This window comes from Chaetodon auriga, chromosome 2, assembly GCF_051107435.1.
Source record: "Chaetodon auriga isolate fChaAug3 chromosome 2, fChaAug3.hap1, whole genome shotgun sequence".
Lineage (NCBI taxonomy): Eukaryota > Metazoa > Chordata > Actinopteri > Chaetodontiformes > Chaetodontidae > Chaetodon > Chaetodon auriga.
Genome location: NC_135075.1, coordinates 15,319,212 through 15,336,542, shown reverse-complemented (window position 1 = coordinate 15,336,542; position 17,331 = coordinate 15,319,212). Strand labels below are relative to the sequence as shown.

At 42.2% G+C, this 17,331-nt stretch overlaps 2 protein-coding genes across 2 annotated transcripts; one reads left to right on the top strand and one right to left on the bottom strand.

Moving 5' to 3' along the window:
- Nucleotides 1-808: 808 nt before the first annotated feature.
- On the bottom strand, nt 809-9,465 carry LOC143337417 (ras-related protein rab7-like). Its single transcript, XM_076757208.1, has 6 exons — nt 9,105-9,465; nt 4,628-4,690; nt 3,099-3,225; nt 2,757-2,975; nt 2,427-2,555; nt 809-2,242 (listed from the first exon to the last, which is right to left on the bottom strand). The coding sequence occupies exons 2-6, from the start codon at nt 4,678-4,680 to the stop codon at nt 2,147-2,149; spliced, it is 624 nt and encodes a 207-aa protein (XP_076613323.1). The 5' UTR covers nt 4,681-4,690; nt 9,105-9,465; the 3' UTR covers nt 809-2,146.
- A 2,501-nt stretch (nt 9,466-11,966) lies between these two features.
- LOC143327598 (fibroleukin) lies at nt 11,967-16,120 on the top strand. Its single transcript, XM_076742045.1, has 6 exons — nt 11,967-12,805; nt 13,482-13,677; nt 14,085-14,162; nt 14,248-14,360; nt 14,497-14,759; nt 15,534-16,120. The coding sequence occupies exons 1-6, from the start codon at nt 12,533-12,535 to the stop codon at nt 15,874-15,876; spliced, it is 1,266 nt and encodes a 421-aa protein (XP_076598160.1). The 5' UTR covers nt 11,967-12,532; the 3' UTR covers nt 15,877-16,120.
- Nucleotides 16,121-17,331: the final 1,211 nt, after the last annotated feature.

Here is a 17,331-nt window from a genome sequence, read left to right as displayed (position 1 = left end):
TTTAGCTCATGATGGCTGGAGATCAAGTTTACAGGAAATATAATTGAACAAGTAGACGAGGTTGTGCTGGGGATCCTCACCCACGAGGCAAAGCACAGCGAAACAGATTCAGTGAAGGAAAAGACTGTCTGCACACTGGATTACAGCTGATTTGTCAAAGCAGGAAATGCACAAGTGGAGCCACGATGGCCTTGTGTCCCTGTAAGCCATGACAGCGAACCAGCACGCACAAACCCAGGCCCTGGAACAGGCTCACCTCTGAGGAATGCAGCCGTTTTTAAAGCTGTCACTTCTATGACAATCCAAAATGTCTGCTGTGAAGAAGGCCTACAGAAGCTCTCTCACAGCAGGGGTGTAAATAATAAAAAGAATAATAACTGACCTCCACTCAGCTGCTTCCGTTTCAGGGTCCTGATACTGTGCACGTTGATGTCACTGTCATGCTTTACTGAATGCTGTTAGTGACACTTCTTTTTCTTGATATGACATCTCAAATTGCATCGGCTGCTGGCCGTGTTCTTCAAGGCCAAGCAAACCCTCGAGTTCGTAATTCTGGCTGATTTGACCTCTTTTGACATTGAGGATAGATGCTGTGTGTGAGATTTGAATTTACTACTCACCATAAACTGATTTACTGATTATCACATGGGAAATATGGAGCGGGTGAATCATAAAGGTGTACAGGTGAGGGTGCAGCTACACTAACAAGAGGACCAGGGCGCTGTCAATGAAGCGCTTTATGTGTGAGGTCTGAACAGACATTGCAAGAAACAAACCAAACGAAACAGACGCATGCTAGACCCATTGATATATTCAAGAGTTTTATTATTTGACGTCCCAATTTTCTTTGACAACATCATTGGCATCGCAGTGATTTTGTTTCTATAAGGAGAAAGAGTAATACCACGGCAGAAAGTAGGATCTTTTCTTTAAATGGAAAGAGAGACCATCCATTTCAGTTCAATCCATCAGCCATTTACCTTTACCATCTATACACTGTAATGCACAATCCGTTAAAAATATTAAGTACTTAGCCAACCTGAGCTACAAGCAGATAGAGAGAACAGCAATAACAAAGACATGACAGAAGACAAGTGTATGCCGTGTTGGTGACACATTGTAATTCCATAGCATTGAAAGATGTCTGATGAAGGACATAAACACATACAGCAGTAATAGTAGCGGTACAAGTAATGTTACATAAAAGGCAAATATTAATATATCAAGGAATTAATCCATGTTTTACGCTGTGGCTGCGTTATCAACTTTGAAATTCTACTTATGAACATTTCTTCTGCAGTGTGAGGCAGTTATAAACCAATGTAGACGCAGCCTTGAGGGGAAAAGGCAGTACAATCACCAAAGTGTTCAACAGATTCTCAGGGGATATTTGGCAGGGAAACCAAAGTGAGGAGGTGTAATTTGAAGCTTACCAAAAGGCGTGTGGTAGCAGACGTTGCCCAAAATCAGTCATCCCTCTAGAACATTTAAAGGCAAAAACATAAAAAGAAAGTGCAAAAAAACAAGTATGTGTTTCTGATTGGCTTAAGAAATAACATCAGCCAATTAAAATATATATATATATACGTATAGTTCAACTCAATTATTTGTTGACAGACAGGCAAAAGAAAGCGAAGTGAAAACAGAAAGACAGAAGACTCTTGGGATGCTGACATTAGCCAACATCATCTCACATTACAGAGCATCAGCCAGTCCATCTAGAGTTCCCAGTTGCACTCTTTGAACATGGCTCCGTCTTGCCCACTCAGTGTGAGAGTCAGGGGCCACAGTCAGAAACATTGGTGGGCGGGGGAGGAGATCACTCACTCTCGAGTCAGGGGACTGTGAGGTCAGAAGGGGTGTCATTCTTCTCTCGTGTGATCTTTGGGCACTGGGTTTGTCAGCGGATTTTAATAGAGTGCGCTAGTGTATTCATTTTTGTACTACGTGGGGTGGGGGAGGGGGGCGTGGGGGTTGTACATCCATGTGCAGCGTACTGCGTGATAGGTTGTGTCAATGGAATGAACAGCGGCGTGAAGGAGGAAGACCAATAGGGAAGTCCCTTCCCTGGGAGCGAGGTGCAGGTGATGTAACTGGTGACAGGGTGTTTCAGAAAGCCAAGAGAGAAGACGGTCCAAGTTGTCCCTTAGCAGCTGCAGCTTTCTGCTGAAGGTTTAGCTCTGTCATTCCTATCCAGTTTTATGGGCTCTGGGAATTCATTATACAACTCCACCTCTGTCTCCTGGCAGGCATCAAAAGAGAGAAAACAATCAGCGTAGGAGAAAATGTACGTAAGAAAGTCAGAAAAAACGGATTTAAATTATTACAGCTCTTGTTGTTGTATGGACATTGCATGACGATATGCTCATAACAAAACACACGTCTCCACTGCCTTTTGTTTGTCATTTTAAGCAACTGTAACTCACCTGTTTGAGGGCGTTACGTGCAATTGTCTGGAATGCCTGTTCTACATTTATGGCTTCTTTGGCGCTGGTCTCGAAGTAGGGGATGCTGTTCTTACTCTGACACCAAGCCTGGGCCCTTTTGGTGGTTACCTGTGTGTATGAGGAGAAGGAGATTCATCAACATGGTGAGCTGAAGTTTATATGGATGGATTCAAGGTTTTCTCCAAAAGAAAAACTCAGGAACACAAAATTCTATTTCACATATTCTTCTCTGAGCACGTATGAGTATGGGTTAAGACCAAGCAGTCTTAAAATCGATTCATCACAGAGGGACTACCCACTCATACCAACCTGTCTATTCTCCAAGTCAATCTTGTTGCCTAGCACCACAAAGGGGAAGTTCTCAGGATCTCGAGGGCTGGCCTGGATCAGAAACTCATCCCTCCAGCTGTCAAGTGTCTTGAAGGTATTTGGCGCAGTCACATCAAACACCAGCACACAGCAGTCTGCTCCACGGTAGAACGCAACACCCAAAGACTGGAACCTCTCCTGGCCAGCTGTGTCCCAGATCTAGACAACCACAAGGAGACAGAAAGTGTAGTGAATGGACAAGATTACACAAGTATTACTACAAATATTAACATGCTCTAAATGCCCCAAGGTGTAACCTTTCCACTTGTAGTTGTGCTGTACCTGCATTGTAACAAGCCGGTCATCCACCATCACCTCCTTGGTCAGGAAGTCTGCTCCTATTGTAGCTTTGTACTGGTTACTAAACTTCTTGTTCACATACTGGTTCATCAGGGAGGTCTTTCCAACACTGAGAGTAGAACACAACAAACAGCAGAATAACAGATCCTGCAGATGGCAAACCACAAGCAAAATAAAAAGGCGGTACGGGCTGACTGATAACTCAAATTAAATATGCCGTAATTAAATTCATTAAGAGCTGGGCAATATTTACATGTAATGAAGAGCCCATTTACACTTTTTACCACTGCATCTTGGGCAGATCAGAGAACTATCTCATCTCAAAAAACTCAAGTGTAAATGCAACCAAGAAGCATTACAGATGGACTAAAATCTTATTGTTCAAATCACCTCCAAAGTCCAAGTACTTCTGTGAGTCTGTGGAAAAGTAACCACTTACAGGGTCTTTACCCATGTGTCAATGGCATCTGACGTGACAACACAGATTAGCCACCATTAATCATGTCACATATACAGAAACAGGAAGAAAACAGCTCCAAATTCAGTCTGGTCCCACACCAGTGCAACCACTGTATGATCTGTACGGCTGATGGAGACGAGCGAAAAATTTGTCTCGCTGGTAGTCCAATCGTACAATTCATGCATGTGCTTGGTAGTTGGTGGATCATTGCTAGTTACCCAGCTAAACTGCTTTTTGCTGCATTCAAACTGCTGAAATGCAAAGGTTATTTTTCTTCTGACATTTTTGCCAGTTACTCGCCGATGTGCATGTGGCAAAAAGTAGATGCACACACATGTATGAACTGGCTAATGCAAACACATATGTGGGTAATTGCACCTGGATTTAATCTGAATACGAGACACTTGAAATGTCAAGTGTAAATTGGGCCAAATATTGCAAAAAATGGTAGTTACATAATATAGTGTAGCTTAATGTTCCTTTTTCCTGGTCTGAATGGCTGCAGTACAGTAAAAGTGATGAAACTGAACATTGATTTTTTTCACACTGCTGTTTTTTGACCAAGAAGGAAAATTATCTAGCTATAGTTATAGAACATGGTATCAAATGTCGGAAACCACCAACAATCAGACAAACACTATCACATTATCAGTGAATGAAATCAATAAAAACTGATATTTTTTTCTCAAACACTGTCCAGCTTCAGTATCTATTAACTTAAATAGATTAAGAAAGGCTGTGAAACATCAAGTGTCCCCTAAGATTAATCTTGCATAACCACTGAATTACTGAAAAACAGTAGTGGTGCATTTGGAAGGAGCAGAGCTCTGCCTGGAGACAGCTTATGACAGAGCAACAACTCTTGCCAACAAGGAAATGACACTAACTCCTTTATAATCTTCAACGACTCAACTCAAAACCAAAATAATACCTTGGCATTTAGGTTCTTTCCCCCCACCAAACAACTTTCAAAACACACCTGATGATGATTTCCTATCCTGTATAACTGGTTTTCACATGTAGAAATGAAATATGCCACGCTGTGACTCACCCAGAATCTCCCAGGATGATGACTTTCAGGAGCACTTTCTTCCTGGATGTCATTTTTCGACAGCTGCAGAAAGACAAACAGCAACATGTTCAGCATACAAAGTGAACTCAATGCCCTCCTAACCTCTTCATTGCAAGTCACAAATTAATCACCAATTTCATGTGGTTCAGGGACAATACAATCAATACAAAGCTAAATGTGTTCTATGCACACAGACTCTTTGGAAAACTTTAGTCTACAAATTTGTGTAGAGTTCCTTGTCCCTGGACCAATCAGGTTTGAATACCATTCATACCAGTCATGTGCTTCCTAAGCTGTTAGGCGAATCACGAGGAACAAATCACTCTTTCTCTCTCACGCACCACAGGAAGTTACCTCCTAGAGGACTGACTCCTTCTCCATACTCTAAGTCCAATCCAAATGACTCATCTGTCATTTTTTGCTGATATCGTTGTCACTAAGCAGACAACTTACTACAGCATGTGTGGATCTCAGTACACTACCCAACACTGTAACTGATAAAAGGCCTTTACATGTAACATTTGTAATCAAATATAATTTAAATGTAATTTTGAAGACTGAGGCACAAATTTGGCAATTTTTTGTGTGCAAATATTGCAGAAATCCTGGTGTTCTCAACAATGCAACAGTAAGTGTGATTTGAGCTGGTCAGTCAGACACGTTACTACTTACTCAATCTGTGTAATTTCTGAATTCTCAAACGCAGTAGTGAGCAGTGAAGTGCAGCGTTTCCTCCAAATCTCGTCAAAATGATGATCTGAGATACCAACATATGAACGAAATTCTGTATTTCCCCCCTCTATCTGATGTTACTCACTCTGAAAATGAAACCATGTTTCAACAAAGGCCAGGAAGTTAATAGTACAATCATGTGACATAAGGGCAATTACTGTGATCTTAACACTGGAGTCAAGCAAATTCTTCACCTTAGAATCCTGATCATTGGTGTAAAAGATGAGGAACATGGCTTAATATATGAAAATATAATGACTTCACTCTTCCTGGGGAAACACATACTACAAAATGAAGTGTGGGGGCAGTAAAATAAACAAAGATATGGCTACATTCCAGATTTAAGACGCTATCTTTAAACTTGATCCATATGCAAATTGACAGAACAGACTAAAATAAACCTAATTTCATAAGAGGCTGCTTTATCTTTTCTTTTCCACAGTTGTCTTTTCTTGCCAAGTATACAATTGAGCACAATGCAACTACTACGGTCTACTGTATGTGTGCACACTCCATGATACAGTGTTTCCCCAACACACTGAATGACCTGAACTCACTAAAGCCAAACTGGTATATGGGTGTGTAAACTACACAGTATATAGAAAATTAGGTATTTGTGAGTATGACACTGCTTTTAATTCGTAAACAAAGATGTTTTTAATAAATAATTGCCTGTTCCTTAATTGGGGAAAAACATGTGATTACTTTGATCATTTTCTGGCAATGAAGCTACAAGCTTGAACATGCACTTCATGCACAAAGCACAAAAGACATTTTACACATGCCAATCCATCAACCCCAGCAGGTTCTTGGTCTAACACAATTATGGAACATGAGCAATACTTTCAACAAAACTTTCCAAACAAAAAATAATAAAACAAAAAACCTTGATTCAAAAGACACACTGAATCAAAAGCCCTTAAAGTTAATCCAAATTCTCAAACTAAGCCTATAAAACACAAACACTTCAGCTCCATTCGGGAACTGGAAAGTCCACTTGCGTTCTTTCTGGATGGACTGAGCACAGCACTCCAGCGACTGCCATACTGTGACGCAAAGATTGGCTGACAGCAGTTCATCACTTAAGTCTAGCGACAGTCAGACCACAGTCACATGATTACAGAAGAAACTCAACTCAGATCTTTAACCTTTGACAAACAACAGAGTGTAAAACATTGATTGCTAAATGCCAACTATCATCTCTGACAGGCAGCAAATCAGGTGAATGCCTCTCACCAACAACACTCACATTTATGCTGTCAGAATTAACCTGAAGGAGTGAACACATAAATACACCAACATGAATTGACAGATGTCACTGACACTACTAGTTTTTTGTGACAAACTGAATGAATTTCAATACAGATAAATAAAAAAAATGGTGTGTCAGAAAATATCTGCAGGTCAGCAGAAATATGTGGTGACACAGCACTCAAAAATGACAAATACTGTGCTGTTTAAATTGCCCTATAAAATATATGTATATGTAATAATTTGTAATCTCTAGATGTATAGGTTCACCATTATTCTGTTTTAAAAAATGAGTGCTGCTAAAGCCAATGTGTCATGTGCAGTTTTGTCTTTTTTGTTACATCATCTTGCATTCAAACATTCGAAAAGTTAGGCAGAGTACTGTTGCGCAGAGTACTATTACTAAATTGGGGCTTTTTATCTCCTGAGAAAAAGTATATTTAGTAGTGCTTCATATCCTGTCTACTTTTATGAGTTTGACACATAACTGCTCCATCAAATATAAATCATAATTGCAACACAGAAAGTTTAACAACTGTTTAATCCTTAGTTTATTCCCTTTTAGATATGCTAAATTAACTGAAAATGAGGCATCATATCAATAATTAGGAAGTTTTAAAGTGTCGACTGCCCATCACAGCACGGGCTGATATTAACATCTAACAGTTCAAAGATTCATATTGAGAAATGTGCGTTCAAACTGTCATGTGTTGGACTAATGTAAAAGTCCCAACACATTTTCCCCTCTGCCTGTAAATCACTGGCACTAGCTGCTGAATTTCACAGATCACCTCTGATATGGATTATGCATGCACACCCACAAACAGTCGCTGGACTAAATATAGATTTGGAAGACTGACTTCAGATGTTTCTCAATGCTAAAACCCATCTCCATGCATCATGAAGGTAGGCCATCTTTATGTTTCCTCGTGAGCTCTGTAATGTGCATACATTTTTAAACAATTGTTGTATATATTTTGTGTTTGTCTGTATGTTTAAATTGCTACTGCAACAGAATAATTTCCCAAATTGGGATCAATAAAGAAACAGTCTAAGTCTAAGTCTTGGTTAGTGTCCACGTGATAAACAGACGCTCCATTGGCTCAGGGTTAACGAAGGGAAAATGGATGGAATGGAAAACATACACAACAACACTAGAAAAGCAGTGTTCTTGTGCAGTAAAGGATTTCTATAAAATAATGCTTTAAAAAGGAATATCTTCCCAACACTTACTCAGCAATACATTTTTGACCCTCTGTCTGGTGTGGTTCAGTGCTGTATCAAATGGAAAAACAAGTCTGAAGAAAAATATTGCTTTCCACATGAGCCTTCAGACTAATCTAGACACTCCACTATAAACACACAAGTGCTCCAGTACAGCGTAACAAACTGGAAGGTACACAGTGCAGCGTAAAATTAGACACAGCTGTGTACGCTACAATGACAACTGTGAAAAGAAAATTTTGGGCATTTTAGCCACGACAAGCCCACGTGAACAAAAGTGGTGCTGAACCACTGTATTCAAAGAATCAACCACTTCATGCCAACTCATCGGGTAAACTGAGTAAATCTCAAATTAGAGCTGATCCAAGCTACCAGGCAGGTACTCAAAGTTGAGTATCAAGTAACCTGAGATGAGCTGTTGGCAGTGTAGGAAAAGATGCCACGACTGCAAATAATCATTAAAAACACAATCACGGAGCAGTATCAGTCCTCATACTCTGAATGTTACGTAATTAGTGTGCTTTTAAAAACCAATGAAGAAAAAGTAAAGAGAACAAGATTTGATGTGAGTATCAGACGACATTTGTACTTGAATAAGGACTTGTATGTTTGGATGGCAATAGGTTTCAGGTTACATTTCATCTCAGTAGGCTTTTCGGCACACGTAAAGGGCGTTGTTGATCATTATATTAGTACCAATGAGTCACAACAGAAACAAAAACTGTTCCGACATAGAAAAAAACACGAAAAGGACAGATCTGCCTGGCAACACTACGGCAGAGATGCAGCATATTTCTCTAATACAGCATGTCGACAGGAGACGTGTATAAAACTCGATACTTGCCACCATCACAACATGTCACCAAAATCCACCTCAACATTTGATTAGTCAAACATCTAGAAATTGGGGGATTTGAGGTGAAAGGTTGAATGTGCCCCGCAACCCCTCCGTCTGCGTATACATGAACGCTAAATAAAAGTCAAAGTATTTACAGAAATCAACATTTCCATCTTTTTGCGACGCTTTGTCCGACCAACCGCCGGTCCTCGTCTCCCAGGTTCCCCTTCCTTGTTGCAGTCGACCCAGAGGAGCCACAGGCCGGCCTTGTTTTTGCCAACCAGCTTCTCGAAAAACATTGCACCATCACCATTAGCCGTTATAGCGTCGGCGTTAATAGGACGTTAGAGGAATTGATGAGTTAACAAATACGACACATGTGAACAGACTTTTCTCGTTTCGAAGACTTACTTTCAACTTGTAACACACCGGAGAGGCGACTTCTTGACGGGAAACGACCTGGGTGCGAGCGAACTAGCTGTTATTGTTCAGGACAGTTAGCGTTAGTGGCTAACTAGGCGTTACGTTCGCTAGCTAGCTCGCTCGCTGGTACTGAACTCGTAAGCTAGCGTCAATTTGGCAATACCTCGTTTCAAATTTGTAGAAAAATGCACTGCCCTTGGCGTGAACACTTACAAAACACGTGTCGAATTGTCGAGGCAGATTATCTACAACTGGTGTGTAAATTTGGCACTTTGCTGGACTGCTTGCTTGTGTGCGAGCTAACTAACTGCTACCCCCAGCCTTCTGTTCCCCTTTCACTTCCTCCTCCAAAACAACGCTTGCGTCCTACGTCAGACGCAGCCAACTAATAATCCCCGCCCACTCACGATTACGTTCTTGTGTATCTGTTGCAGACTAATCAAGCAGTATTTCTGTTGGAATAAGTGCAGTTTTGGGCTTTTTGACAGAGCAAGTACAACCACTGAAAACCTGTATGTTCAGACTCCACTGCAGTTTTCAGGGATTTGTCATCAATGCGACAGTTAACAGGGAATTTTTGTTAAGATACATATAGATATCATAGTTTTAAGATTACAGAGGATCTAGTATTTCACTCCTATACAGTTGGGGGACTCACAAAAGACAGATTACAAACAATGGGTCAAACTCCAAAACCGCTGGTACCCACAATGCAACTGCCTCTTTCAAGCCTCAAAAAAACATAGGTTTTCTGTTTAAATTCCATGCCTGTTGGCCCAGCTGAAACAGCATCAGGATTATATTCTTAGACTTTGGCTGAGTAGTGCATGACCAGTAAACTCAACCTCATGTGTAAAATCAATGGAGTGCCCCTTTAAAGGCTGAGGTTTTGAAGTTCATTCTTCACTGTGGAAACAGCAGTTTAGAAAATGGTCTCAAGGTCCATTTTATAGCCTTTCTGGAGGTTTTGATATTATTTTTTTCTCTGCCAGACATGTTTTCAGCCTCCATGTGTCAGCAGGCTCATGATGGAGCCTTGTCACATGAGGTCCTTTCTCCTGATCTATGGCAAGTCTTGTATTCTACTTCGTGCCCTCTTAGTTTAATAACTCCACCCACCACTGATGCTTTTTTTCATCTTTATATGCTCAAGATAATATATTAGAGACGTGGCGGTTCAGTGGAGGTCATTGTAGTGAATCCTCGTGAAAGGCAGAGCTGTGATGATCCACCACTAGATGACAGTGTCAGCTCATGTTGGAATGAATGAACCAAGTGAACTGGTGTCTCCAGACATTAGCCTACATTTTTATTCTGGTCCTCTGCAGAGCGCTGAAGCACTCCCTGGTGTTGACACTGTGCTGAGAAAGTGTAATGTTCAAAGATAGGTGCATGATCTGCTTCTTTAGGGTAACTGTCTGTGTCTCCTGAACACACAAAAACACAGTGTTGCAGAAACATGCTATGATGAGAGTGCAGTTCAGCCTTTACGGCTTGTCTGCAGATTGTTCGTCCTTGAGAGAAAATGTATTTAAAAAAGCTAAAAGTACTGCCACTTAGTGCAACATGTCACTGTACCAAAGACTGTTTCTGTTTGAGTCATAACTGCAGACATGTAGAGATTACATCTGTACATGTCTTAAACTTACAGAAATCAATTTCCTCAGCTACACATATTAAAAGTAAATTTGAGTTACTGTATAATTAGAAAATACTTGTGGTTATAAAGTTTCCATCTCTTCAGATGCAATTAAACTGAATGGAACTAGTTTTTCCATTGGCCTTACTGTGGCATTATGTCTTGTACTGCACTATCTAGTGCATGATATTTATTATGTTGTATGTATATTCATTTTACAAGATATGCTGTATTATTCTACCTTTTTAGTCAAATTATTCATATAATGTCACTCTGACTCATTTGCAGTTAATTTACTCAGTTTATTAGCAAATAAATTAACTGAAATAAAACAAATATAGATGTGTTAGTGCAGACATTCAGAACTGTAGCATCTTATTGTTTACCACATTCTCAGTATTACATTGATCATTTACTTAACAGAATATTTAAATCTTGCTTACCAAGAGAAAAATATGTGAATTCACAAATATAAAACATAAAGATCCCAAGTTTTTGCTCTCCTTTGAGTCTTGTTTAACATCTTCACTTGAACTCACAGACTCTTTAATTGTCATTGGCTCATGGCTTCACATGATGAGGTGATTTTTCCTGACTGAGCCTCACAGAGAACTCAATTTGCTTTTCATCCTGCTTCTTGTTCATGTAGAAGTGTGTCTCCTTCTGTGTGTTTGTGCTCCTTGTTAGTGGGAGTGTGGCGCTGCAGGATCCTGATGACTGGTGTTTATAGTGGAATTCCTGCCTTCCAGCACCTATTGAATGTAGAGTCTTTATGGCTTCTTTGGAACTCAGTTTGTCAACACAAACACTGCAACACAAAGAGACGCAAGTGACCGACTGGTGCATGGGAGGAAAGGAGCCACATACTTTGAGCATCTGCTGCATTTTCATCTCTACAAACATTGCCGTGTATGCACATTGATGGGTAAGGGTAAGGGGAGGTTAACGTCTTTTCAGAATGAGTACAGGGTTCTTGAGAGGAACAAAAATATATTCTAGCATGAACTTACAGCATGTGAGACAGTTATGATCACAGAGGCAGGGTTAGAGCTCATCCACAACATCAAAAAAGGACAATTAATCTGTGAAAGACTGTTGTACACTTGCATAATGTTATATTGCACATGTGTTCAAGACAGAATACGAGTTGTATCCACGTCGTGGGTGTATGTGTGTGTGTGTGTGTGTGTGTGTGTGTGTAAACATGCACCTCTGTGTGTGGCTGTGTGGGAGTCTAAGAGAGAGAGAATGAGATGAGTTAAGGAGATGGACAGATTGTGTGTGTGTGTGTGTGTGTGTGTGTGTGTGTGTGTGTGTGTGTGTGTGTGTGTGTGTGCGTGTCGGTGTGTGTGTGTGTGCATCAGGGGGTGGGTGCATTAGTCCGTGTCAGACAGCAAAGAGTGCCGCAGTTATCTAGGAATCTGAGCCAAAGCAGAGAGACAGCAGGAGAAAGAGGAGGACCGGGCAAGAGATGAACTGAGGGGGGAAAAGAAAGAGGAAGAGGATGAAAGAAGCCCAATGAGTAGACAACAAGAAAGACAAGGACAACAACAGAAAAATCCAAACAAAAAAGGACAGGTGAGCTAACACTTTCCACCTGAATAGGCAGTTATTGAGATATAAAGGAAAGTGGAAATTTACTGAGGATCATCAACAACAAAAGGACCAAGAAGTACTGACTCTGAGGACGGAGACTTTTGTCCTGGATAAAAAGGTGGACGACTGATCAACAATTTAAGACAAAGGTCAGGACAAGCTTTCATTTCTGCATTTTCCCATGATTCCATTCGGTTCTCTTGGTTTGCTCCATCTGCTGTCACTGTATGTGGGAGCACTGCTGTCCTCAGATGCATCTCCAGCCTGCACACACCCTCCCTGCAGGGACAGTCTGGTGGCAGCACCCATCCAGCCTGGCACGGCAGCAGGAGTGGGTACTGGGGCCTGTGAAGGTCAAACTGGGACAACAGCTTGCAGGATGGGGGTCTCGCTTCCAGCCATCTCCAGTGTTCCTCGGAGGGTGGAGCACAGGCACGATATCCCCCAGCCTAAGGTAAGTGACATTACCTGGAGTGTAGTGGAATGTCATGTGCTGTACGTCTGCTGAAATCCTAAAAGTTTACTCTATGAAAAAACAGATAATGCATCTTTTAATCAGACATTTCTAAGCCATGGCTCATAAAGAGTGATAGCCAAGTGGAGCTGACTTCCTGTCTATTCATACACATGTGCCTGGGAGCCTGAGCAGTACTGTCAGGCAGAGGCCAGCAGGTCCGTCCTCACGGGACAGTCGGCACACTAAACTTGGCACCACCTAACAGCCATGGAGCAATGACAATCAAAGAAGGGATAAAATTAGGTCTGCTTTAAAAATGTCCTCATCATATGGCTGTGCTGAGCTCATGCAGCAACAGGTGTGTGAGGGACATGATCACAGTGGCTGATGTAAGTGTAAGAGACAGATTGAGCGGGGCACAAAACATGCCACTGAGCTGGGAGTTTTGCTTGTGGATTAGCATTTGAGATGTCATCTTCCAAACTGAAGGATGCATGACTTGCACACGCAGGGCTTCATTTACTTTAGCACAATTTCATTCAACAGCATTTAAGAATATGAATTTCCCTTGAAGAATAAAGAGGGTTTGGCAGGCTTCACTCACTGAGGATTGCTGACTTAATGTGTGACACAATGTCTTATCAAGAAATACCTGCGAGCGCTGTCTTTGCAGACTGGAGGTGTCAAAGAGCGTCTAGTTCAGCTGCAGCGCTGCATGCGCTCTCTCCAGGAAACAGGGGGCCCCAGGAGTCACGGGGGCCAGGACAGCGACTCTCTAGGGGCCATCCTGGCACTAATGGCAGCTGTACTGACAGAGTGTGACCTCCACTGTCACAGCCAGGCCCTTGGGGCGATGGCCAAAAGACTGGGTGAGTGGTACACATTTATATCCCCCTGCAACACACAGGCAAATTCACACACACACACACACAAACACACACACACACACTCACACACAAACACAGACACACACACATGCCAGCGCAGTCACTCCCCCACACATAGTAAACAGAACCTCAATGAGGCCTGCTAAGTGTCGGTCATAGGTGAGTGCATAGGAATTTAACTGCACTGAGAAGGATGAGAAAAACTGTGTACATGTGTACATGCACACACACACACACACACACACACACACACACACACACTGTATGGCTCACAATCTGAAGCTTTAAAGACTCATCGTACAAACTGGAACCCCTCTGTGTAGTACATAAAGACGAAGCGTCAGTGCGATGTGTCTTATTGACAAGTTAATCTTTGCCGGGGTTGACAGAGAGTGCAGCTGTGGGAAGAGAGGGGGAGAAAGACCTGCTGCTGTTCCTGAAGAGCATCACCCAATATCCACCCACAGGTAAGGCCGCTGAGGGCCATCACATGGTACAATTGCCGTTGATTAGTGTAAAATTGAAGAATAACATACTGCGTGTGGTTCTCAGTTGCCCCCTTGGAGAGGTTACATCCGCAGGACTGTGCAGAGATTTACAAGCTCGGGATCAAAGAGAATGGAATCTACACTGTCCAGCCTGATCTGCACAGACCGGCATTGGAGGTATTTCAGATTCACCACACTCATAAAACACACGGTCTGCCCCCTGCCCTACTCGTCTTGTTTTAGAGGTGTCTATGCTATCTGTGGATCACTAAAATCTAGGCTTTATAATATCAAAGTCTTTGTTTTGGCTCAGGCTAAATGTGACATGGAGACGGCAGGCGGTGGGTGGACGGTGATCCAGATTCGGCAGGACGGCTCACTGGACTTCAACAGGACATGGCAGGAATACCGGGAGGGCTTTGGCAGTCTGCAGGGAGAGCACTGGCTGGGGAACGCAGCACTGCACGCCCTCACCTCCACTGGCCAACACCAACTTCGCATCGAACTGGAGGACTGGCACCAGCAGAGACGCCACGCTACCTACAACAACTTCAAAGTGGCCTCAGAGGCACAGAGGTGAAACTTTCTGCAGGAGCCCAAACACACTCTTTCTGCAACAACTGTCTAATATCTAAACGTCCCTGAAAACATGTCTTTAAGTATTAAATATCTTTCTCTAGAGCAGACATGATTAAAATAGGCAAAAATCAAAGTTTAGAAAGAAATGTCTTGGTTATCATTTGTTAAAACACAGAGTTTGCTTTACTAGGACCGAGTGGTTGTAGTTTGATCCTAACATGAGCGAACAACACGACAAGCGTCATTACATTCGATTCACGTGTTGCTTAACTCTGATTGGTGCATGGAAGTATGTGACATCACATTTTCCAGCTGAATACCACCCACTTCAAACAGAAGTGGGTGGTATTCAGTTCTAAAACATTGTGTTCTCGTGGGGTCCCTCATCCTAACGAACGGATTATAAAATGTTTTCTGGGGCTTTAAAAGCAGCAGAAAATTGTAAAATCAGTTTTGTGTCTGGAAGTTTCATTTTGAGGATACACTCTACAACCCTCAAGCTTTTCTGCTGCATTCATATAGTAGTGTGAAACCAAGTGTCAACATTTTTAGTATCCGCTGAGCAACCAAAGCTCTTTCTTCTAAAGATCACACATCACACAGGCACTTCAGCTCTGACCTTTAACTGGTCTGGCTGCAGTACTAGGGTCAGTTCAGGCATGGCTGTGGGTGCTGTGTATTCACTTGCTTCTCTAGTACTTGCATAAAGACTTGGATGCGACACACAACCCTCAAAACAAATGGGTCCCATGTTTTTTGTCTTTCTTCCAGGTATCGTCTAACAGCGCGGGAGTACTCTGGCGATGCAGGCAACGCATTGAGCTACAGCAAACGATACAATCACGATGGCAGATCCTTCAGCACTGCTGACCGAGACCACGACCGTTATGCAGCAGGAAACTGTGGTCAGTACTACGGTGCAGGCTGGTGGTTTGATGCCTGCCTGGCAGCTAACCTGAATGGACGGTATTACCGTGGGCGCTACAGTGGGGTGACCAACGGTATCTACTGGGGGACATGGTACATCCTGACAGATGGACGAACTGGAGAACGCTACTCCTTCAAGAGGGTGGAAATGAAGACAAGACCCAGGAACTTTGTAGGAACATCCTAAAGATAATGATAACAAGTATGACAATAATCACATCAACCAGTTTTGGTTTTCTGTGTGGATGTCACCCTGTTTAGAGCAGCTTTAATGCCACTTATCAGTTACATGCAGATGGCAGCTAATAGATTAAAGAAATACATAAACAAAAATAATGTCTAAACCAGGGGTGCCCAAGCTTAATGGTGGGCCCTGGGCCAAAGGCAAACACCTATTGTATTGTATTGTAAAGATGACTGACTGACTTCCTGTCCAAAGTGTCACTCTGCTCATTGTGCTCAGATTACGAAAAATAATTAATAAATAGGGATCCTAAAAATTTAAAGAGCATTTTTACCTCACAGAAAAATATTTAAAAATTATTTTTTCACTGATTTTACTGGAAATGTCTGGTGGGCCTAGTTGAACCTTTGGGCAGCCCTGGTCTTCACATTCATTAGCGCTCTGTATTACACCATTCTTCTGTTTGTTTAAAGGGTTTTTCTCTCTAAACAACATTTGTACTGATACTCAATGACAGAGAAACAAAGAAATATTGAAATCTGCTTGTAGAAGTTGTTGTAATAAATTGTACATTAAAAATAACATTCTGTGCTATTTTAATTAAACTGTTCATAAAAGTGATCCTACAAGAATGCATGGATTGATCATTAGAGTTTGTATGTGTCTCCTCTGCCTAAGCTATCGACATACAAGCTGTCTGCAGCAGCTCCTGCATATTTTAGGTCAGATAATGTAAAGAGAGAAAATGTCTGGAGGTCATCATGACCATGCAGGGGGCTCTAACAGTTGGATGATACGCAACTCAAATTCAGACTGCCTGATCACATCGTTCATGTGACAGAGAGCTTCTGGGGACTTTTTAAACCCCATTTCAACCCACAGGCCTGCAACTGTATTAATATAGAGCCAAAGCCAAAGCTCACAGTTTGACACTAACCAGACAGAGGTCCAGTTTTTGGACAAACCATTTTTCTCACCTTCCCTTGGTCATACTTTTCCCAGGTCTAAGCCTGACACACTGATGCTGACCGTTGGGTGTCTTCATACCACCAAACCACCCTCCGCCCACTACCATCAAGTCAAACACAGAAACACACACTCAGCCTCACCTGCTCTTTGGAGCTGGCGTCAGGCGGGCGGCGCCCTCTCTGGCTCTGCTTCACAAAGACTTTTCTGGGAGTTTAGAGTTGGTGTGTAAGTGCTGAGTTTGGCCGTGCAAGTGTGATGCTTGTCTGTGTGTGTGTGGATGGTCAGTAAGTGTGTGTCTCACTGTGTGTGTAAATGGCCTGCATCTATTTTAGCAGCGTTCACAATGAGCTGTCAGTCTCTTCAACAAGCAGTGTGTCTAATATTAACTAGTGAGGGGGGTGAACACACGGACACACCGCGGGCAGACTCTGGACCAGCCACGGTATTTCACATACACTACTTATACACACTCTGGGACAAGCCTGTATC